This window comes from Oncorhynchus nerka, linkage group LG7 (assembly GCF_034236695.1).
Source record: "Oncorhynchus nerka isolate Pitt River linkage group LG7, Oner_Uvic_2.0, whole genome shotgun sequence".
NCBI classification, from domain to species: Eukaryota; Metazoa; Chordata; class Actinopteri; order Salmoniformes; family Salmonidae; genus Oncorhynchus; species Oncorhynchus nerka.
This window is the reverse complement of record NC_088402.1, coordinates 54,895,584-54,918,596: the sequence shown is the minus strand read 5'-3', so window position 1 is coordinate 54,918,596 and position 23,013 is coordinate 54,895,584. Positions and strand designations below refer to the sequence as shown.

Below are 23,013 nucleotides of genomic sequence, written 5' to 3'. Positions count from 1 at the left end.
TTCAGCTTTTTTGATAGCCAACTATACCAAGCAGAGCAGGCATAATCAAAATGACACAGAATCAAGGTTGAGACAAGCAGTTTCTTAACATTAATGTTAAAATATCTAGTGTTACGATACAAACATTTACATTTATTTGCCATTTTAGAAAGAATTTTAGCAGCAATCAGGTCTCCATAAAGGGATTGATCTAGGGACACACCAAGGTAAGTTACACTTGTTTTAGAATCAATCTCCTTGCCTGCACAGATTACCGTTATCTTGTCAGCTTTAAGCAGTCTACGTTTTGTTCCAAACAAAATCGATTCAGATTTTCCCAAATGTAGTGACAATTTGTTGTCAGACAACCTCTAACAAATCTCTAACAAAATGCAATTCCTTACTCAGGGCCTCCTCTATGTAAACTGTATCCTTCCCTGATACCAGTATGGCTGAATCATCAGCATAAAGCAAGAGTTTGCACTTTACTGTATCTGGCATATCATTAACATATATAATAAAAAAGAGAGGCCCTAAAATTGATCCCTGCGGGACTCCACAGGATATTTCTTTGGCCTCTGACAGAACATCACCAACATTACATACAGTTGAAGTCAGAAGTTTACATACACCTTAGCCAAATACCTTTAAACTCAGTTTCACAATTCCTGACATTTAATCCTAGTACAAATTCCCTGTCTTAGGCCAGTTAGGATCACCACTTTATTTTAAGAATGTGAAATGTCAGAATAATAGTAGAGAGAATGATTTATTTCAGCTTTTATTTCTTTCATCACATTCCCAGTGGGTCAGAAGTTTACATACACTCAATTAGTATTTGGTAGCATTGCCTTTAAATTGTTTAAACTTGGGTCAAATGTTTCGGGTAGCCTTCCACAAGCTTCCCACAATAAGTTGGGTGAATTTTGTCCCATTCCTCCTGACAGAGCTGGTGTAACTGAGTCAGATTTGTAGGCCTCCTTGCTTGCACACGCTTCTTCAGTTCTGCTCACAAATTTTCTATAGGATTGAGGTCAGGGCTTTGTGATGGTCACTCCAATACCTTGACTTTGTTGTCCTTAAGCCATTTTGCCACAACTTTGTAAGTATGCTTGGTGTCATTGTCCATTTGGAAGACCCATTTGCGACCAAGCTTTAACGTCCTGACTGATGTCTTGAGATGTTGCTTCAATATATCCACGTAATTTTCATGATGCCACCTGTTTTGTGAAGTGCACCAGTCCCTCCTGCAGCAAAGCACCCCCACAACATGATGTGGCTACCCCTGTGCTTCACGGTTGGGATGGTGTTCTTCGGCTTGCAAGCCTCCCCCTTTTTCCTCCAAACATAACGATGGTCATTAGTGTCACGGTCGTCCTCCTCTTCATCTGAAGAGGAGAGGCGAGAAGGATCGGAACACCAATATGCAGCGTGATATGTGTTCATGTTGAATGTTTAATTAAAGAAAGAACGGAACACTGAAACACTATACAAAAAACAGTAAACAAAATAACAACCGTGAAGCTAATGTGAGCTGCGCTGAAACAAGCCATCAACATAGACAATCACCCACCAACAAACAGTGCAACCCAGGCTACCTAAGTATGATTCTCAATCAGAGACAACTAATGACACCTGCCTCTGATTGAGAACCATACTAGGCCGAAACATAGAAATACCCAAATCATAGAAAAACAAACATAGACTGCCCACCCAACTCACGCCCTGACCATACTAAATAAATACAAAACAAAGGAAATAAAGGTCAGAACGTGACAGTACCCCCCCACCCCCAAAGGTGCGGACTCCGGCCGCAAAACCTTGACCTATAGGGGAGGGTCTGGGTGGGCGTCTGTCCGCGGTGGCGGCTCTGGCGCGGGACGCGGACCCCACTTCACCATTGTCTTAGTCCGCTTTAATGTCCGCCTCCGTGGCTTTACTAACCATGGCCACCCTTCTCAATGACCTCACTGGACAGAGGGGCAGCTCTGGACAGAGGGGCAGAAGCTCTGGACAGAGGGGCAGAAGCTCTGGACAACAGAGGGGCAGAAGCTCTGGACAGAGGGGCAGAAGCTCGGGACAGAGGAGGGGCTCTGGCGCCTCTGGGCTGAGGGGCTCTGGCGCCTCTGGGCTGAGGGGCTCCGGCAGCAGCGCCGGACAGGCGGGAGGCTCCGGCAGCAGCGCCGGACAGGCGGGAGACTCCGGCAGCAGCGCCGGACAGGCGGGAGACTCCGGCAGCAGCGCCGGACAGGCGGGAGACTCCGGCAGCAGCGCCGGACAGGCGGGAGACTCAGGACCACCTGCAGGGAGGAGATAGAGAGACAGCCTGGTGCGTGGGGCTGCCACAGGAACCACCAGGCTGGGGAGACCTTCAGGAGGCTTGGTGTTAGGAGGAGGCACCTGAAGGACCGGGCTGTGGGGGAGCACTGGAGCTCTGGTGCGCAACCTTGGCACCACTTCCCCAGGCTGGACAACTACTCTAGCCCGGACCCTCCAGATTGCAGGCACAGGTTGAACCGGGCTGTGGGTAAGCACGGGAGATCTAGTGCTTACTACGCGCACCTCTCCCTTAGGCTCCACTCCCACATTTGCCCGGCACGAGCGGAGCGCAGGCAGAGGACGCACTGCACCCTCCCAGCGCCCCGGAGACACAGCACGCAGAGCCGGCGCAGGATACCCTGGACCAAAACTGCGTACCGGCGACCAGACCCGCTGAGCAGGCACCATACGCCCTGGCTCGATGCCCACACTTGCATGGCACTTTCGGGGGGCTGCCCTATAGGGAGAAGGATCGGAGGACCAATATGCAGCGTGATATGTGTTCATGTTGAATGTTTAATTAAAGAAAGAACGGAACACTGAAACACTATACAAAAAACAGTAAACAAAATAACAACCGTGAAGCTAATGTGAGCTGCGCTGAAACAAGCCATCAACATAGACAATCACCCACCAACAAACAGTGCAACCCAGGCTACCTAAGTATGATTCTCAATCAGAGACAACTAATGACACCTGCCGCTGATTGAGAACCATACTAGGCCGAAACATAGAAATACCCAAATCATAGAAAAACAAACATAGACTGCCCTCCCAACTCACGCCCTGACCATACTAAATAAATACAAAATAAAGGAAATAAAGGTCAGAACGTGACAATTAGGGCCAAACAGTTCTATTTTTGTTTCATCAGACCAGAGAACATTTCTCCAAAAAGTACGATCTTTCTCCCCATGTGCAGTTGCAAACCGTAGTCTGGCTTTTTCATGGCGGTTTTGGAGCAGTGGCTTCTTCCTTGCTGAGCGGCCTTTCAGGTTATGTCGATATAAAACTTGTTTTACTGTGGATATTGATCATTTTGTACCTGTTTCCTCCAGCATCATCACAAGGTCCTTTGCTGTTGTTCTGGGATGATTTGCACTTTTCGCAACGACATACGTTCATCTCTAGGAGACAGAACGTGTCTCCTTCCTGAGCGGTATGACGGCTGTGTAGTCCCATGGTGTTTATACTTGCGTACTATTGTTTGTACAGATGAACGTGGTACCTTCAGGTGTTTGGAAATTGCTCCCAAGGATGACCCAGACTTGTGGAGTTCTCCAATTATATTTCTGAGGTCTTTCTTTTGATATTCCCATGATGTCAAGCAAAGAGGCACTGAGGTTGAAGGTAGGCCTTGAAATACATCCACAGGTACACCTCCATTTGACTCAAATTAAGTCAGTTAGCCTATCAGAAGCCATGTCATAATTTTCTGGCATTTTCCAAGCTGTTTAAAGGCACAGTCAACTTAATGTATGTAAACTTCTGACCCACTGGAATTGTGATACAGTGAGTTAAAGGTGAAATAATCTGTCTGTAAACAATTGTTTGAAAAATGACTTGTGTCATGCACAAAGTAGATGTCCTAACCGACTTGCCAAAACTATAGTTTGTTAGCAAGAGATTTGTGAAGTGGTTGAAAAACAAGTTTTAATCACTCCAACCTAAGTGTATGTAAACTTCCGACTTCAACTGTACTTGTGTTCTGTTGGTCAGATGAGACCTAAACCAATTCACTGCTATATCATTTAGGCCCATCCATTTCCATTTCATCAGGGGAATATCACGGTCTACAGTGTCAAAAGCGTTCTGCAAGTCTAACATGACCATACCTGTACAGTTCCCCTCCTCACTTTCCTGCTTAATGTGGTCAAAATGGTGGATCAGTGAAATGAGCTGTTCTAAATCCAGATTGTAGTCCATAAAGAAGTGTTTGCTCGAGAAAGTATCCCTCAAGTTGATTTTAAAAAAAAGGAATCTCACAACACCTTTGGATAAGGTGCTGAGGATCGACACAGGCCTGTAGTTTCCTACATTTGTTTTACTGCTCGTCCTGTTGAGTGGAACCACCCAGGCTGTTTTGAGATCCTTGGGAAATATACCACTACCAAGAGAAAGGTTTACAATACGCGTTATCATTTTAGCAGTGACACACAAGCACTATCCTTTATGAATCTCACAGGAAGGTCATCCAGCCCAGTTTCTTTGTTTGTGCTCATTAAGCATTGTAGACTGGAAACGTTGTCCTCTGGTACCATGCACAGCTCAAACAAATCATTTGTGATACCTTTGCTGTGGTAAACGTTGTTAATGAAAGACTGGCCATAGTGTCCAGAGCAGGTGGGTTACTTCTTAACCAGAGATGAGGCTATAGTGGTAAAAAAAAATGTGTTCAAATCATTTGCAACCTTTGCCTGTTCATAACATAAAACATCCTCAATATCCAGGCCAATACTACAGGATTTTACCTTATGGGGGAGTTTTTGAGCCAATGTCCTTTAACATTTTCCACAGTTCACAAGGCCGATGTAAGCTGTCATTAACGGCGTCTATATAGTGTTTGGATTTGACCTTATCCATTTTGTGTCTGGCCTGGTTTCTACAGTTAATATAACCGTCATAATCTTGTTGTAGATTTGTCCTACTGAATCTGGCCAGGTAGCTATTCCCTTTTCCTTACGAGGTCTAAGATCTCGGAAGTGATCCATTTCCCTGACCGCTGTTTGATACAACTTTGTTTCATCGGAGCCAGAGAGTCGAGTGCAGACAGAAACATATCTTGATCAACAAGCTTGATCAATATCATCACAGTTTAGTACATGAGGCCAATCCAAAATTCCAAGTACTTCTACAAAATGTCCTTTTGAGTATTGATTCATAGACCGTACCTACCATGTATTTATTACCTGGCTCTAATAGCATTTCAGATTTCTTTCGGGTACAGTAGGTTACCATATGATCACATAAACCAATATTTAAGACTCCTGACTGACAGACGTTCTCTTGATCTGATACAATAATCAAATCCAAAGTTGATTTACTGTCAATACACACCCGGGTTGGCTCGGGTGTGTATTGAGATGTTTCTTTAACTTGATTGGTTTCCACCTGTGGTAAATTCAATTGATTAGACTTGATTTGGAAAGGTGCACACCTGTCGATATAAGGTCCCACAGTTGACAGTGCATGTTAGAGCAAAGATCATGTCATGAGGTGGAAGGAATTGTCCGTAGAGCTCCGAGACAGGATTGTGTCGAGGCACAGATCTGGGGAAGGGTACCAAAATATTTCTGCAGCATTGAAGGTCCCCAAGAACACAGTGGCCTCCATCAATCGTAAATGGAAGAAGTTTGGAACCACCAAGACTCTTCCTAGAGCTGGCCGCCCAGACAAACTGAGCAATCGGGGGAGAAGGGTCTTGGTCAGGAAGGTGACCAAAAACCAGATGGTCACTCTGACAGAGCTCCAGAGTTCCTCTGTTGAGATGGGAGAACCTTCCAGAAGGACAACCATCTCTGCAGCACTCCACCAATCAGGCCTTCATGGTAGAGTGACCAGACGGAAGCCACTCCCAGTAAAAGGCACATGACAGTCCGCTTGAAATTTGCTAAAAGGCACCTAAATACTCTCAGACCATGAGAAACAACAGTCTCTGGTCTGATGAAACCAAGATTGAACTATTTGGCCTGAATGCCAAGTGTCACATCTGGAGGAAACCGAGCACCGCTCATCACCTGTTCAATACCATCCCTACGGTGAAGCATGGTGGTGGCAGCATCATGCTGTGGGTATGTTTTTCAGCGGCAGGGACTGGGAGATTAGTCAGGATCGAGGCAAAGATGAACTGAGCAAAGTACAGAGAGATCCTTGATGAAAACTTGCTCCAGAGCACTCAGGACCTCAGACTGGGTCAAAGGTTCACCTTCCAACAGGACAACTACCCTAAGCACACAGCCAAGACAACTCAGGAGTGGCTTTGGGACAAGTCTCTGAATTTCCTTGAGTGGCCCAGCCAGAACCCAGACTTGAACCCGATCGAACATCTCTGGAGAGACCTGAAGATAGCTGTGCAGCAACGCTCCCCATTCAACCTGACAGAGCTTGAGAGGATCTGCAGAGAAGAATGGAGAAACTCCCCAAATACAGATGTGCCAAGTTTGTAGCTTCATACCCAATAAGACTCGAGGCTGTAATCTCTGCCAAAGGTGCTTCAACAAAGTACTGAGTAAAGAATCTGAATACTTATGTAAATGTGATTCACTTTCATAAATTGCTTTGTCATTATGGGGTATTGTGTGTAGATTGAGAGGGCTGTAACGTAACATAATGTGGAAAAAGTCAAGGGGTCTGAATACTTTCCAAAGGCACTGAATACCTAATATATTATCTGACATGACTGTCACAGTTTTTTAAATCGTTCATGTTATTGTTAGCATGCGATACATTAGGTCAGCATTATAGAGACTGTGAAAGGGTTCGACTGTAGTCTAAATTATTCAAAAGCTGAGCATTTTAGTATGGGGAGATGAAGAGCAATAGAGTTGTGTGTGTATTTGGTGGGGGAGAGAGAGAAAGACGGAGAGAGAGAGAGCGAGATGGAGAGAAAGAGACAGAGAGAGAGAGACGGGAAATAAGATGAAAGGCCCCGCACAGCAGTTGTCTTATTACCAGTTATTAAAGTAGGTTTTCCTGGAGCAGTGAAAAAAAGAGAAGGAGTGTGTGTGTGTGTGTGTGTGGCTGGTGCAATGATTTGGGATCTCTTCCCCCTCCTCCTCCTTGCCTATACAGAGGAGGACTGAAAGAGGGAGAGGGAGCGAGAGAGAAAGAGAGCGAGATTAGAGTACAGTGAGAGAGAAATCAACACTCAACGAGGGGAGAAACCCAAGAGACGAGAGTGAGAAGAGACAGAGTGAGAGCGAGAGATACAGGAGACAAGTCACATGAAGAGAAGAGAGGAGACACATCTTTATAGCTGTCGAGCTGAAGCCAAGTGGGAGTAGTGTGTTTCGTTGGACTAAATCTCTTTGCTTTTCAGAGCCCACACACAGACACAAGTGAGTGTGTGTCCTGCTGGTGCCTTACTCGTGAAGTGTGTGTGCTAAATGCTCGGGACTTTGAGTGTGCGCGTGTGTGAGACCATGTGGAGGTTCGCGACCTTGTTCCTTCTAGCCCACCTGGGGCGCAGTCTGACAGGGGCATGGAGAGCCTCCCTGCCGCGCCTGCAGTTCACTCACTCAGGTAAGACAGAACCCCTCTCTCTCTCTCTCCCCCACACGCCCTGCTGTCTCTTGTTAGTGTGGCTCGCATTTCTCCTGTCTGCCCACACATTGTGTTATCTGTTCATTGTATTATCTAGTTCAACGTCTGTCCCTCTCACTGCTTTCCTCGTTCCAGGACACTTTCTTACACAGTGAGGGATCAGCTACAGTGCAGGAGAGAATATGGGATGTTTGTGTGATGATGTTTGCAGGAGAGAATGGGATGTTTGTGTGATGATGTTTGCGTATGATTGACGGAGTGCCATTATTGTGCGAGGATGATGTGTGTCATCGAAGGGGCTGGCTTTTAAAAAAAAATTTAAGGAATGATTATGACAGTGTATTTATCTGTCTTCTAATAGAGAGGTATGTTAAAGATCTTTAGTCTGTGCTAATGTAAGTATTGAGAGATATTTGAGCTGCTCATGTCTGAGAATGCAACAATCCCGAACCCCCAGTTGGGAGTGATAGTCTAATCAGTCGTATGTGAGTTACATATAACAATTCGATTCAAGGCTGAAACGTACGTGTCCTAGAAAGTATAAAGGGAACTTGTGCACAGGGAGAAGCTAGTTGGATTTAGTTCGTTCGGTCAGAGCGAAGGTGTGTGAACACAGACAGACGTTTCATTTCCTGCATCACTTCTGCTTTGCGGGACTCCATTTCAGTGCTACATCTGGCTGCTTTTTAACATGAGCGTCACAACGCGGAGTTCAATATCAGAGGTACGGAAGAAAGAAAGTCCAGAATCATAAAAAAGGACTGGAAACTCTTTTGGACCTCGCTATACATCTGAATGCCTTTATTGCCCTTTAACCTCTGCTCTTCATGGGTCAGATTCACCACTAGGTCCTGATTCCAGATCAGATCCTGGAGGTCCACGTGTGAGGGAGCTGGTCTTAACCCCACCATGACTGATTACCCAATCAGCTTGGCCGCCTGGTCTCTCTCTCTCTCTCTCTCTCTCTCTCTCTCTCTCTCTCTCTCTCTCTCTCTCTCTCCAACCCAGCTTGCCTTAATGACTAAATGATACCAGTTATTCAATCAAACTCTGCGTCGGGCCAGCCAGCCAGCACTGGACTAAACTGCCTGCTACCCCCCAAATCCTAACGGCTCAATTATTCCAGTCGCTTGTAGACTCCAGCCCTTATTTCCCAAATGATAAATGACAGCTGGGGATTGGGTTCTTGCCTCCCACACACAAAAAGGACATTTTACTGCTGCGAATGATGTGAAATGTATAGCGGCACATATCAAAGCCTAATGAAGCAACGCCAGCTGTTAAGCCATGTAGAATGATTGGGAACCCCACATAAGCCGGGTTATAGAGTTGCCGTTTGATGACGCTCACCTTGCCCCGGCTGCCTTTAACAGTTCACCCGCTCCTCTCGTGACCCGTGAGGATGCATCATTACCCTGTACAGTGATTGGAGAGGCGGCCATGTTGGGAAGGTCATTATCGTGTTGAATGATAAACGCAAGACATTTGTGACATAAATTGGAAGTTAGTCCATCGTCTCAAGATGATGACACTTTCCCCTTTCACCCGAGGGTGAGGGTGGTACCCTGAGAATTGGTACCCCTTCTTCCTGGCAACACCCTTGACAACGGTAGACGGTGGTTTTGCAGCCTTGAACTAAAGCTGTGCTGTAATGCTCAGACAGAGAGCTACCTTTGCCAAACATCTGATTATGATGAATACGTATTTATTCAGAAAGGTCAAAGGGCAGGGTATCCACGTGTGCCTGGTTGAGTGGTGAAAGAATCCAGATGTCAGGGAGTGTGTGTTTGTCTGTTTCCCAGGCATCTCCAGTCCTGCCTCTCTAATTGCACTGTAATTGGTGAAGTGATAACCCCATTTCCACAGGAAACGGGCCCCAGTTTCCTCATTTCTCTAGTGGCACACCGCACAAAGTCTTCCCACTGGGAACCGTGAGCCAGACAACTCAGCTATGGGGCCCGTGTAGAGAAACAGGTAGACTGACAGACACAAAGACAGACACACGCACACACACACACACGCACGCACGCACGCACGCACGCACGCACGCACGCACACACACACACACACACACACACACACAACCACACACACATACACACACACACACACACTAGCAATCCTCTTGATAATAACAAAATGGTAATGAGGGAGATTAATGATAACTACTCTATTGAATCATGATAGACAGGATGCTTAGCACCAGTTTGAGGAAAATAACCATCTGTTTTAAAATGGACTCCCACCATGGTGTGTGTGCGTGCGTGTGTGTGTGCGTGTGCATGCGTGCACATTCCTGCCTGCGTCTATGTTCATTTTAGTCTGTGTGTGTGTCTGTATGTGCCCTTGTCGTGTGTGTGTGTGTGTGTCTGTGTCTCCTGATGCAGGAATGTTCATAGCTGAATCACACGCCACACATTCACCCTAATCACATAGACGCACATCAGTTTGCTCCCATGACTGAGGTAATCTAATGTTCGCTGGCTCGGGTTTGTTTGGTGGCTAAAAATATACCTCTCCTCCTGATGCCATCCTAATTCACGGCGTCCACATCCACACAGGACTGGAAGAAGAGAGGGTGGTGGGCAGAGAGAGACTTGCCCTCAAAAGACACCAGAGGAAGTGTTAAGGTCGGGGCATGAGGACACAGGGAGGAGAGGGTGGGGCGAGTGGGCGGTGGAGATATGTCAAGGTTTTTCTTTGATTAAGAGTGACGGGGTCAAGGCTCAACTGGCTGGAGGTCAAGGGTCAGGGCCTTAAGGACCTCGCTGTCACCTTCAGCTTGTCTGAGGACGGAGGCACTCTGCAGTTTTCACAAACACGTTGAGTCTACCCGAACTGAAAATACATGGCTGTTCTGATGAGTTAAGACACATTTAGAAACAAAGACCCTTCTGTTTGTGATCTTGGATTTCAACAAGATTTCCAGGATTCCAATCTAAGCCTTCTGAACTGAACAATGTACCTTTACAAAACTACTTCTCACTAGTTTGTTCCTACACATTGGCCTACATTTACAGTTGAGCCGTTAGCGCGTTACTGCATGAAGCTAATGGACTTTCTGCAGCAGACGTGTTGTGTTTTTGGTGTTAGCTGTGGAAGCCAGTCTGACAGGTGAAACACTGACAGTACTAATCCCTCTGAGGGGCTGCTGGTGAGAACAGGCCTGGAACCCCCACTGGGTCGACATGGTCACTGTTGTCAAGGCAACTACCCCAGAGGAAGGATGGGCCCGTTGGGGTTGGTGGGTGCAGCTGGTGTGTTGGGAGAGTGGCAGGAATGTGTGTGTGTGTGTGCGTGCGTGCATGTATATGTGTGTGTGTGCGTGCGTGTATGTGTGTGTGTGCGTGGAGACTACATGTTCGTGTCTAAAAGGGTATTTTAGCTTGGGAGAGGCAGGAATGTGTTTTCTGTCACCCTGAATAAGAGACAATCATCATTGACTCAGAATGACGCAATCCTGACAGGTGTTCTGGCCATTGGCTCTACAGTCCAGTGTGTGTGTAGAAATGTACAGTATATACAGTACAAATAATATATTTGGGTGTGAGAGAGATGAGATGGGTACACTCTTAGCGGGGACTTTGATTGTGATATTTGAAACGTGTCACTCAACAAGTTTGCCAACAACCAATAGAATGTGTATATGTCAGTTTGATCTTACAGTCCTCCCAGTTTCTTAAAATAAATATTTGCTACCTCTTTCGTCAGCAAATGAAAGTGATTCAATAAACTCCAAATGGCAGTTTATTTTTGTAGTTTCCCTCAGTCTGCTCCCATACTTTTTTCCCTCTCATGCCCTTCTCCCCATCGATTCATCCTCTTTCTCATCGCAGTGTAGTTCCTTCCACGCGTGCCATGTCTCATTTCTCAGTCTGTCAGTCTCATCACAGTGGCATCAGTCTCATCTCACTGTTCCAGTTTTTCCACCAGACACAGTCTGTCACTACTTCTCAATCTTCTCCAAACCCACCTGCTTCTATCTTCTATCAAACACATGCAAGCTCAGCTTTAGAGGCAAGCTTTGCTGTCTAGAACCTAAAAGGATTCTTCGGTTGTCCCCAGAACCCTTTAAAGAATAGTTTTAGTTCCAGGTAGAACCCTTTTGGGTTCCATGTAGAACCCTTTCCACAGAGGGTTCTACATGAAACCCAAAAGGGTTCTACCTGGATCCAAAAAGGGTTCTCCTATGGGGACAGCTGAAGAACCATTATGGAACCATGTCTTTCTAAGTGTGAAAGGGAAAAGATAATATGTGCAGTTAGAGGAATGTAAACCAATTCCATCCTCCAAATTCCTTCTTATGTGATCTCAAAGCCAATTGACATTCTGTACGTTAGTGTAGTTTGTGTGGGAGAAGTGTGGTTTCACAGAGAGAGTAGACTGATAGTGGTGATGGTCATCCTCTGCCAATCGCTACTCTTAGCTCTCCGGCTAGGGGGTCTAACCGACGTACAGCCTCTATCATAGCTTTCATAGTCTCACGGTTGTATCAGCCACTATCGTCTAATCTGTCTGGAGATGTGTTCGTTTGTTTGTCTGACGGACTTCTGACTTATGTCGATCTCCGGTAAGCGCGCTGGAGAAGTGAATAGATGAATGTGTGTTAGACGCTGTGGGAAAGGGTTTGTGCTGAGTCATATTATGTGGGTTTGTGGAGTGGAGTCCTAGCCACAGAATACTACAACTCATAAGATTAATGGATGCAGCCTAGTACCACTCATTAGCTGGTCTTTGGAGGACCATATGTGTTATTATAGCTTGTGTGTGACTGTGTTTTTGATCTCTCGGTCGTCCTATCTGTATTTCATTGAGCTGTCTATACAAATTGTTTGCTCATACGGTCACGTTTCATTTGTCATTGGGTTCTAGACGTATTTGTTGCTGTGTTATTGGTGTCTGTATCATATTGTGACTGCGGCCTCATCTCTCTGCTGTACGGTGTTCATATTAGGACAACCTCAGTACCGTGCTGTTGTTGTATTCATCTCTCTCTCTCTCTCTCTCTCTCTCTCTGTCTTTATCTCTTTGTCTCTCTCTCTCAGAGCTGGTGCAGAATGGCCGTCTCCTATCCCTGCCCCTGGTGGCGGGGGACATGCACTCTCTGCTGCCAGATGAAGATGGCCGTCGGCTCTACGTGGCCATGAAGGACAACCTGCTGTCCACCAGCCTGGACGACATCACACAGAACCCCAGCAAGGTCAGACTGCCTGGCTCTCTATAGGCTTCTCACACTACTGAGCCGAACCGAGCCAAACCAAACCAAGCTGTACTGAGCTGTCCTGGTGACACAACCACCGTAATTGTTAGAACTTTGTTGGGAAAACAATACGATTTGAAAAGCAATTATCCAAACCACAGTCTGGTTCTGGTCTGCATGATTGTGTGAAAAAAGGGTAATAGATCCAACACAATTACTTACACACACTTACACATGTATTGATCCAGCTACACTCCTCAGTGAGGAAAAACGTTAACTCCTAGCTGGTTTTCACCGTAACCCAGAGAATCTTGTGAGAGAATAGATGTTAGTGGCTGGATGACTGTCAATCACTGTTGGTTGTCCAGTGTGCATGGAGAAAGTAACTTAGAGGGATAACGACACTCAAATTGATGGTAACCAGAATACAGAGGAGTAAGCCACCTTCAGCTGTCTAGCATCCCTTCCTCTTTCCATCAAGCCCCCTGTGTCTCTCAATCCCTCTCTGAAATACACAGCGATCATCACACTTCTCCACCTCTCTCCTGTATGTACCCCCATGCCCACTACCAATCACAGCCTCTCGTACCTCTCCCTTTCCATTTCCTCCCGCTCAAACTTTCATTCCAATACACGTAGACACACATTTAAACAGGGACTCTCTCTCCCAGACTCTCTTTCCCAGACGGGAATAGCCCCGTATTGTATAAGTGAGGGTTTCATTCTAAGGTCACCCCTGTTCCCACTTCTGCCTGGCAGGAGATTGACTGGAGCGCCATGCTCCCACTAATAACACCATCCTCTGATCAACCAACCCCTGAGGCATTCCTATTGCATGAGTCCCTCACCGCCAGCCCACATCACACACAAGGATGGAAGAGCTGTGCGTGAGAGGGCGTATGTGTTTGTGTGTGTGTGTGTCTCTGTGTGCAAATGTAACCGATCTCCAACTCTCTATTTACCCATGCCCGCTACCAGCATCATCCTAATTTCTCTCCTTTTCCATATCCTCCCTCTCTTTCTTTACTTAAAAAAAATTCAGTTCCTTTTCAGTCCCTTGCTAATTGAGTTGCATGTTGCACAGGGATTAGTGTAGGGTCTATGCATTTCCACATCTTTGTCCATGTGACAGGGCATAGAACTGGTTATACAAAACTCCCTTCCAAGACATAGTATTCGTCACAGATGGTGGATTTATATATTCCCAGTGTGAATGCTGGTGGTCGCCCAGTCTACTCCCCCCTCTGGTATTCAGGGATAGCATTTAGTATTCGATTAGCATCCCCGTTAGGTGTTGCCAAGGCAGCAGCTACAATTCCTGGGGTACAGACGGAAGTAAAGCATATCGTCATATACGAACTTTGTGCATCATGCACATGTATGGGGGTGGCAGGTAGCCTAGTGGTTAGAGCGATGGGCCAGTAACCAAAAGGTTGCTAGATCGAATCCCCCGAGCTGACAAGGTAAAAATCTGTCGTTCTGCCCCTGAACAAGGCAGTTAACCCACTGTTCCTAGGCCGCCATTGTAAAATTTGTTCTTAAAACTTCTTCAGGATTGGTGGGTCCCCCCCGCGGGACAGTTGAGCTAATGTAGGCTAATATGATTAGAATGATGTTGTAAGTAACAAGAACATTTCCCAGGACATAGACATATCTGATATTGGCAGACAGCTTAAATTCTTGTTAATCTAACTGCACTGTCCAATTTACAGTAGCTATTACAGTGAAATAATACCATGCCTTTGTTTGAGGAGAGTGCACAGTTTTGAACATGAAACGTTATTAATAAACAAATTAGGCACATTTGGGCAGCCTTGATACACAATTTCGAACATAAATGCAATGGTTCATTGGATCAGTCTAAAACTGTGAACATACACTGCTGCCATCTAGTGGCCAACATCTAAATTGCACCTGGGCTGGAATAATACATTATGGCCTTTCTCTTGCATTTCAAAGATGATGGTACAAAAAAATACACAAAAAAACGTAATTTTTTCTTTGTCTTTGTATTATCTTTTACCAGATCTAACGTGTTATATTCTCCTACATTCCTTTCTCATTTCCACAAATATCAAAGTGTTTCCTTTCAGATGGTACCAAGAAAATGCATATCCTTGCTTCAGGGCCTGAGCTACAGGCAGTTAGATTTGGGTATGTCATTTTAGGCGAAAATTGAAAAAAATGTTTTTTTTACCTTTATTTAACTAGGCAAGTCAGTTAAGAACAAATTCTTATTTTCAATGATGGCCAAGGAACAGTGGGTTAACTGCCTGTTCAGGGGCAGAACGACAGATTTGTACCTTGTCAGCTCGGGGGTTTGAACTTGCAACCTTCCGGTTACTAGTCCAACACTCTAACCACTAGGCTACGCTGCCGCCCCATAAAGGTTTAATAAAAATAAATAAAATACATGTATTGCTAGTTTGAGTTACCTGAGGTACCTGTAGTCATGGAGCTGTATAGTACTGTGCATTCCCTAGCCTCTGTTCTGGACCCCTGGTAGCATGTGTGTATGGGTGTCTGAGCTGTGTGTTAACTGATTGTACAGACAGTTTGGTACTTTTAATATGTCAATACCTCTCACAAAGACCAGTAGTCAATCTCCCCTCTACTTTGAGCCAGGATAGATTGCCGTTCATGATATTGATGTACCTGAAAGGCTTTACAATGAAGAGAGGGCGAATATAAGTGGCATTATAGTCCACTAGCATCCTCTGTCATTTTTCATTGAAGTTGTCAGAACCAGGGGGTTTGTCATTATAGATAGACAGCAATACTTTTTTCACCTCTTCCACACTCACGTTTACAGAACTCCAAATTACAATGCTTGTCTTTCATTATTTGGTCAGTTAAGCATGAGTATGAAGGCTCAGAGTTTGTTGTTGGCATGTCATGCATAAGTTTGCTAATCTTGCCATTTAAAAAGTCATCAAAAGTTGTTGGCAATATCAAAGGGTTTTGTGATGAATGAGCCATCTGATTCAATGAAGGATGAAGCTACGTTTCCCTTTTGGCCAACATTTCATTGAAGATACTCCACATTTTGTACAATCATCGTTTATAAAAATGTACCTTTTGTTTTCGTAGTACAATTTCTTCTTCTTCTTTTTTTTTGTTTAGTCTCATGATTTCTCTTTTTACAGTACGTTTGCCAATCGACTGGACAGCCAGATTTATTTGCCATTCCTTTTGCCTCGCCCCTCTCAACCATACAATTTCTCAATCCCTCATCAATCAACGGGGAATTAGCCGTTCTAACAGTCCGTTTCTCAGTGGGTGTATGCTTATCGGTAACCAGAGCTTTAAAAAAATGGAAAGCTGAAATTAAGAAAGAAAGAAAAAACATCTTTATCTTTTATCACGTGATCTCTGCTACGGCCCCTAAATGACTAACTCAGTGGACATGCTGTGGAGGTTAGTCATCTATGGTGGCATGATATCACCTCATCATGGTGGCATGATACCAGATCATCATGGTGGCATGATACCAGATCATCATGGTGGCATGATACCAGATCATCATGGTGATACCAGATCATCATTATTTTTTTCAGCTCTACTGGCCAGCAAGTCCAGACCGGGTCCAAGAGTGTTTGATGGCTGGAAAGGACCGGGAGGTGAGGGGTTACCGGTATACACACACACACACACACAAATACACACACACACACACACTCCTAACTCCAATCCCCCTCTACAGTTGGAGTGCGCTAATTTCCTGCGAGTGCTGCAGCCCTACAACCAGACCCACCTGTATGTGTGTGGAACGGGAGCCTTCAACCCTCGCTGTGCCTTCATCCCTACCACCGTCTTCCTCAAGGTAAAGCCACACACACACACACACACTCACTCACTCCTTCCTCAACCAACATGCGCACACCCGGGGGTCCCCCAGGAATATATTGAGGAAAACGGATGCCTATCTCAAGCTTTCTCTCTCTGTCCTTCTACATCTGTCCTATAGCAATACATCCTATACCTGTGTGTTCTGTCTGACTAAAGGCCTAGCTGTCAGCCCCTATAGCTGCGCTATCTGTTGCTACACCTACTATGTGTACTGTACTGTGTTCCCCTATACCCCGATGCCCGCCTGTCCTGTGCCTCCGTGTGTTTGCCCCACGTCTCAACCATTCTTAGCTAAACTCCCGTGCTCTTCCTCTCTCTCTTTCTTCTTTCACTTTCTCACACACTGTCTCCAGGTCCCCGTGTGTGCTGGTGTCTGTGTTTCTGGGAGAAGGTGCGAAACCCATGAAAGGGGCTTAGACTCCTGAGCAAGGACACGAGGGGCCGCGATGCTTTGAGAGGCCAGCGGCACTGCCTCCCTCACATTGCATTTGACAAATTTTTCAGCCAAATATGTACAGAGATTACGGCCTCCTTAATAGACAAGTCTGGGAGAGTTTTAGAGTTGTACTGTGCATGAGTTATGTGCAGGGGCGGACTGGGACCAAAGATCGTCCCCTGGCATTTCAAACACACCGGACCATTTCATTGTTTTCTTGACGCCCCCATTATTAGCCAGATAATTATAATTTTACGTAAAAAAAACAAAAACAAGACAGACATGGCCACTGGCTAAACATTGACAAGACCATCTGGCATTTGCCTATAATGTCAGATGGTCAGTCTTCCCCTGGTCATGTGGCAGTAGCGTGCGTCCATGCGTGAGTGAGTGCATGTGTGTGTATGTGTGTAGAGTGTTTAAATTGTGTCTATTCAATTCTGTTTCTTTGGCAGTCGGAGCGACAAACTCTATCATTTGGACAGACTGAATGCGGGAAGGGAAAGTGTCCATATGATCCCCACCAGAGAACTGCCTCCGCCATTATTGGTAAGATCACACACAGTACGTCTGTGAGCAAATGTCTTGTGTGTGAGTGAGTTCACATCAGTACGAAGACCTGTTTGATGTCTTTGTAGGTGTACGTGAATAATGACGTGTTGGTGGTTTTTCCATGGGTACGCCTATACAGTGTGTTGGATGATGTGTTTTTCTGTATCCCGTGTCCAGATGGGGAGCTGTATGCTGGGATCTCATCTGACTTCATGAGTCGAGACTCGGCCTTCTTCCGCAGCCTGGGCAGTCGTCATGTGATCCGCACCGAGCAGTACGATTCCTCCTGGCTGCAGAGTAAGGACGTGTATAAATGAAACAATAAAAACTCAATCATTTATCTTTGTTCTCTCTTACACATCGAAACATTTCCCCTCATTCGCTGTAATTTGTAAACATATCTTTCACACCCTCTCTCTCTGTACTTCTCTCCGTCTAAATGGTAAAATCTCTCTTCTCTCTCGCTCTCTGTCAGATGCCCAGTTTGTTAAGGTGGCCTGGATGGCGGAGACTGATAACCCAGAGGATGATAAGGTGTACGTGTTCTTCACTGAGCGCGCTCAGGAGGCAGAGGGGGCTGCTGGGAAGGTGCTGTACTCCAGAGTGGCGCGTGTTTGCAAGGTAAGGATCTCTACGTGCCTGTGTGTACTGGTACCTGTGTGTGTGTGTGTGTGTGTGTGTGTGTGTGTGTGTGTGTGTGTGTGTGTGTGTGTGTGTGTGTGTGTGTGTGTGTGTGTGTGTGTGTGTGTGTGTGTGTGTGTGTGTGTGTGTGTGTGTGTGTGTGTGTGTGTGTGTGTGTGTGTGTGTGTGTGTGTGTGTGTGTGTGTGTGTGTGTGTGTGTGTGTGTGTGTGTGTGTGTGTGTGTGTGTGTGTGTGTGTGTGTGTGTGTGTGTGTGTGTGTGTGTGTGTGTGTGTGTGTGTGTGTGTGTGTGTGTGTGTGTGTGTGTGTGTGTGTGTGTGTGTGTGTGTGTGTGTGTGTGTGTGTGTGTGTGTGTGTGTGTGTGTGTGTGTGTGTGTGTGTGTGTGTGTGTGTGTGTGTGTGTGTGTGTGTGTGTGTGTGTGTGTGTGTGTGTGTGTGTGTGTGTGTGTGTGTGTGTGTGTGTGTGTGTGTGTGTGTGTGTGTGTGTGTGTGTGTGTGTGTGTGTGTGTGTGTGTGTGTGTGTGTGTGTGTGTGTGTGTGTGTGTGTGTGTGTGTGTGTGTGTGTGTGTGTGTGTGTGTGTGTGTGTGTGTGTGTGTGTGTGTGTGTGTGTGTGTGTGTGTGTGTGTGTGTGTGTGTGTGTGTGTGTGTGTGTGTGTGTGTGTGTGTGTGTGTGTGTGTGTGTGTGTGTGTGTGTGTGTGTGTGTGTGTGTGTGTGTGTGTGTGTGTGTGTGTGTGTGTGTGTGTGTGTGTGTGTGTGTGTGTGTGTGTGTGTGTGTGTGTGTGTGTGTGTGTGTGTGTGTGTGTGTGTGTGTGTGTGTGTGTGTGTGTGTGTGTGTGTGTGTGTGTGTGTGTGTGTGTGTGTGTGTGTGTGTGTGTGTGTGTGTGTGTGTGTGTGTGTGTGTGTGTGTGTGTGTGTGTGTGTGTGTGCGTGCGTGCGTGTGAGTGCGTGCGTGCGTGCGTGCGTGCGTGCGTGCGTGCGTGCGTGCGTGCGTGCGTGCGTGCGTGCGTGCGTGCGTGCGTGCGTGCGTGCGTGCGTGCGTGCGTGCGTGCGTGCGTGCGTGCGTGCGTGCGTGCGTGCGTGCGTGCGCGCGCGCGTACGTGTGCGTACGTGTGCGTATGCGTTTACGTACAACAGGCACGTGCACTTGTGTGTTTATCGATGTGCCTGTATATGTGTGTTTGTTTACCATCTTACTATCACGGTTGCTGTCTCGGTCGATAGTGACATCTATTCTAATCTGGGTGTGTACAGAATGACATCGGGGGCCAGCGGAGTCTGGTGAACAAGTGGAGCACCTTCCAGAAGGCACGTATCGTGTGCTCTATCCCTGGATCCGACGGGATACAGACTCACTTTGACCAACTACGTGAGTATGAACTATCAACTTGACCTCGCTCTTACTGACCAGTGACCACACACACATGACCATAAACTCACCGACCATGACCACCAATTCACCAAGTGAAACACAAAGACAGCAGTGGAGGAGGGAGTGGATATTGTATCGACTGTATTGGCTCTAAAGCAACTACGGTGCCTTCAGATTGTATTCACACCACTTTACTTTGTCCACATTTTGGTGTGTTACAGCCGGGTTAAAACATTTATTCAATTGACATGTTGTGTCACTGATCTACACATAATACCCCATAATATCAAAGTGGAATTTTGTTAGTATATATATATATATTTTTTTTTAGGAATTGAAAATGGTAAGCTGAAATATCTTCAGTCAATAAGTATTCAAACGCTTTGTTGTGGCAAGCCTAAATAAGTTCAGGAGTAAAAATGTGCTTAACAAGTCGCATAATAAGTTGCATGGACTCATTCCGTGTTCAATAATAGTGGTTAAAATGATTTTGTGAGGTCTACCCCATCTTTGTACCCCACACACACAATTATCTGTAAGGTCCCTCAATCGAGTAGTGAATTTCAAGCACAGATACAACCACAAAGACCAGGTTTTACAATGCCTCGCAAAGAAGGACACCACTGATAGGTGGATGTGTACAAATAAAAAGCAGACGCTGAATATATTCCTTTGATATATTTTTACTTCCTTTGAGCGTGGTGAAGTTATTCATTGGGCTTTGGATGGTGTATCAATACACTCAGCCAGCACAAAGAGACAGGCGTCCTTCGACACCTCCCTAACTCAGTTGCCGAAGAGGAAGGAAACCGCTCAGGGATTTCACCATGAGGCCAATGGTGATTTTAAAACAGTTACTGACTTTAATGGTTGTGATATGAGAAAACTGAGGATGGATCAACAACATTGTAGTTACTTCACAATACTAACCTAAATGACAGAGTGAAAAGAAGGAAGCATGTGCAGAATATAAATATAACAAAACATGCTTCCTGTTTGCAACAAGGCACATAACCCTTTCTTGCAGTTAATATTTTTCATAATTTCATAATTAATAAACAAGCTGCTGAATATCCATTGCTTCTATGTCAAACGGTTTTGTTATGTGATGTATATAAAGTGTAAATATTGGGATTCAAATTCTAACTTAATACATTACAACTCGATATCTGACATGGTGAAGGTGTCTTCTATTTTTAAACCCATAACCCAAATAGATTTGTTTAAGACTACCAATAAACACTCTGTGTGACCCTGATTTAGCCTAATGCAGTAAAAGGTTATTACGTAATACTGCAAAAAATTTGGGAAGGACATTTTTCACTTTTTTGTCCTGAATAAATAAGTGTTTGGTTTGGGTCAAATCCAAAACATCACTGAGTACCACTCTTCATAATTTCAATCATGGTGGTGGCTGCATCATGTTATGGGTATGCTTGTCATCGGAATATAAGTTATAAGCACAGGCACAATCGGAGAGGAAAATCTGGTTCAGTCTGCTTTCCAACAGACACTAGAAGACAAATTCACCTTTCAGCAGGACAATAACCTAAACAAGGCCAAATCTATACTGGAGTTGCTTACAGAGACGACATTGAATGCTCCAAGTTGCCTTGTTACCGTTTTGACTTAAATCGGCATGGAAATCTATAGCAAGACTTGAAAATGGCTGTCTAGCAATGATCAACAATCAACTTGACAGAGCTTGAAGAATTTTAAAAAGAATAATAGGAAAATATTGTACAATCCAGGTGTGCAAAGTTCTTAGGATTACTTCCCCAAAAAGACTCACAGCTGCAATCGCCACAAAAGGTGGTTCTACAAAGTATTGACTCAGGGGTGTGAATACTTTTGTATTTCTGTATTTCATTTTCAATAAATGTGCTAAAATGGATAAAAACATGTTTTCACTTTATCATTATGGGGTATTGTATGTAGATGGGTAAGAAAAAAATCGATTTAATCCGTTTTTGAATTCAGGCTGTAACACAACGTAATGCGGTATCAATGCATTCTGAGGGCACTGTATATAGAAGTGAAGAGTCTATGTTTGGCCTACAGAAAGCTTAGTGTTTTGATCATGCAGCCAGCATAACTCCACTCCACCCTGGCTTGTGGTATTCCACTCTGTTACCACGGTGACCAGCAGCCCTGTCCTTTTTACCCTGCGCTGCCTTTGTAGTACTTCAGCACTAGTCGCCCTGGCAACTACCATGAAGTCTCTATTAGAGAGCATTTAAGGGTCTAGCATCTACCCTTTCTGTGATCTCCGGTTTTTCAAGTCTCTGTGTGTCTGTGTGCCTGTGTGAGTGTACATGTGTGTCTATGCTTGTGCATGCACTCTGTCATCGCTAGTTTTATGGGCCATAGAGTATCAGTCAGTGATGTGATCAGTAGTTGGCCTCGCTAGAAGCGAGACCGAGAGACAGGACCGTTCCCTTATCACATCTGTTTCTGTAAACACAACCAGCCAGTAAAATAAACAACACCCCTCCCCCCTCTCTCTGGGGTTATACTGAGGCAAAGTGAACCACACACATCATAACACATACAAACACACACACAAACATACACACATCACACACAGACATTCCCTGTCCAACCCGTCTCACCCAGCACAGTGAGTAGGAAGATGAACATAAACATCCCCACACAACAACCTGCCCCGGGACACGTTGCAACTGAAAAGATCCCATCAGCCCAAGAATGCCGCCGGTGTTGTGTTTACGGCACGCTCCGTCGGCCAGAAACACTACGAATCGCATGAGCGCCTTGTTCGGGTCCGGGGCCCCTCATGTTGAAGGAGCCAGGCTGTTATCGATGCCGGAACTTCTACGAGAATATTTGGGTGTCAACTTTAACAAGAGCCACTATCCTGGCAGGTCATCAGTGTTTGTACAGGTGAAAGGGATTGTTTACAGTCTGGAGCACTCAACCATCAGTACTTATTGAATACATTCGTTTCTAATCCTCCTATAGTCAGAATAAAGTGTTACCAACTGTAGTCTTTGATTGAAAGCTTATGAGAGACACGGTTAGCAGTGGTGTAAGGTACTTAAGTAAATATAGTTCTACTTAAGTACTTTTTGGGGGTATCTGTACGTTACTATTTATATTTTTGACAACTTTTACTCCACAACAATCCTAAAGAAAAGAATGTACTTTTTACTCCATACAGTTTCGAGACACCCAAAAGTACTCGTTACATTTTGAATGCTTAGCAGGACAGGAAAATGGTCCAGTTCACCCACTTATCAAGAGAACATCTCTGGTCATACCTCCCTACATCCCTACTATCTGGTGGACTCACTAAACACAAATGCTGAGTGTTGGGAGTGTGCCCCTAGCTATCCGTCTGGTTTGCTTAATATAAGGAATGTGAAATGATTTATACGTTTACTTTGA

General features: G+C 45.3%; 1 protein-coding gene across 3 annotated transcripts in view; it reads left to right on the top strand.

The window, feature by feature from the left end:
• Positions 1-23,013, top strand: part of LOC115131980 (semaphorin-3ab-like) — a 51,853-nt gene that overhangs the window by 14,607 nt on the left and 14,233 nt on the right. The window contains exons 1-8 of one of the 3 annotated variants that reach the window (XM_029664115.2): positions 7,035-7,539; positions 12,606-12,760; positions 16,318-16,380; positions 16,464-16,583; positions 17,501-17,594; positions 17,775-17,894; positions 18,073-18,218; positions 19,491-19,605. In XM_029664115.2, the coding sequence (XP_029519975.1) occupies positions 7,404-7,539; positions 12,606-12,760; positions 16,318-16,380; positions 16,464-16,583; positions 17,501-17,594; positions 17,775-17,894; positions 18,073-18,218; positions 19,491-19,605 (949 nt within the window). In that variant the 5' untranslated portion in view covers positions 7,035-7,403. Of the gene's footprint in view, positions 1-7,034; positions 7,540-12,605; positions 12,761-16,317; positions 16,381-16,463; positions 16,584-17,500; positions 17,595-17,774; positions 17,895-18,072; positions 18,219-19,490; positions 19,606-23,013 lie in introns of those variants that run through there. The other 2 variants (XM_029664114.2, XM_029664116.2) reach the window with 2 other exon arrangements.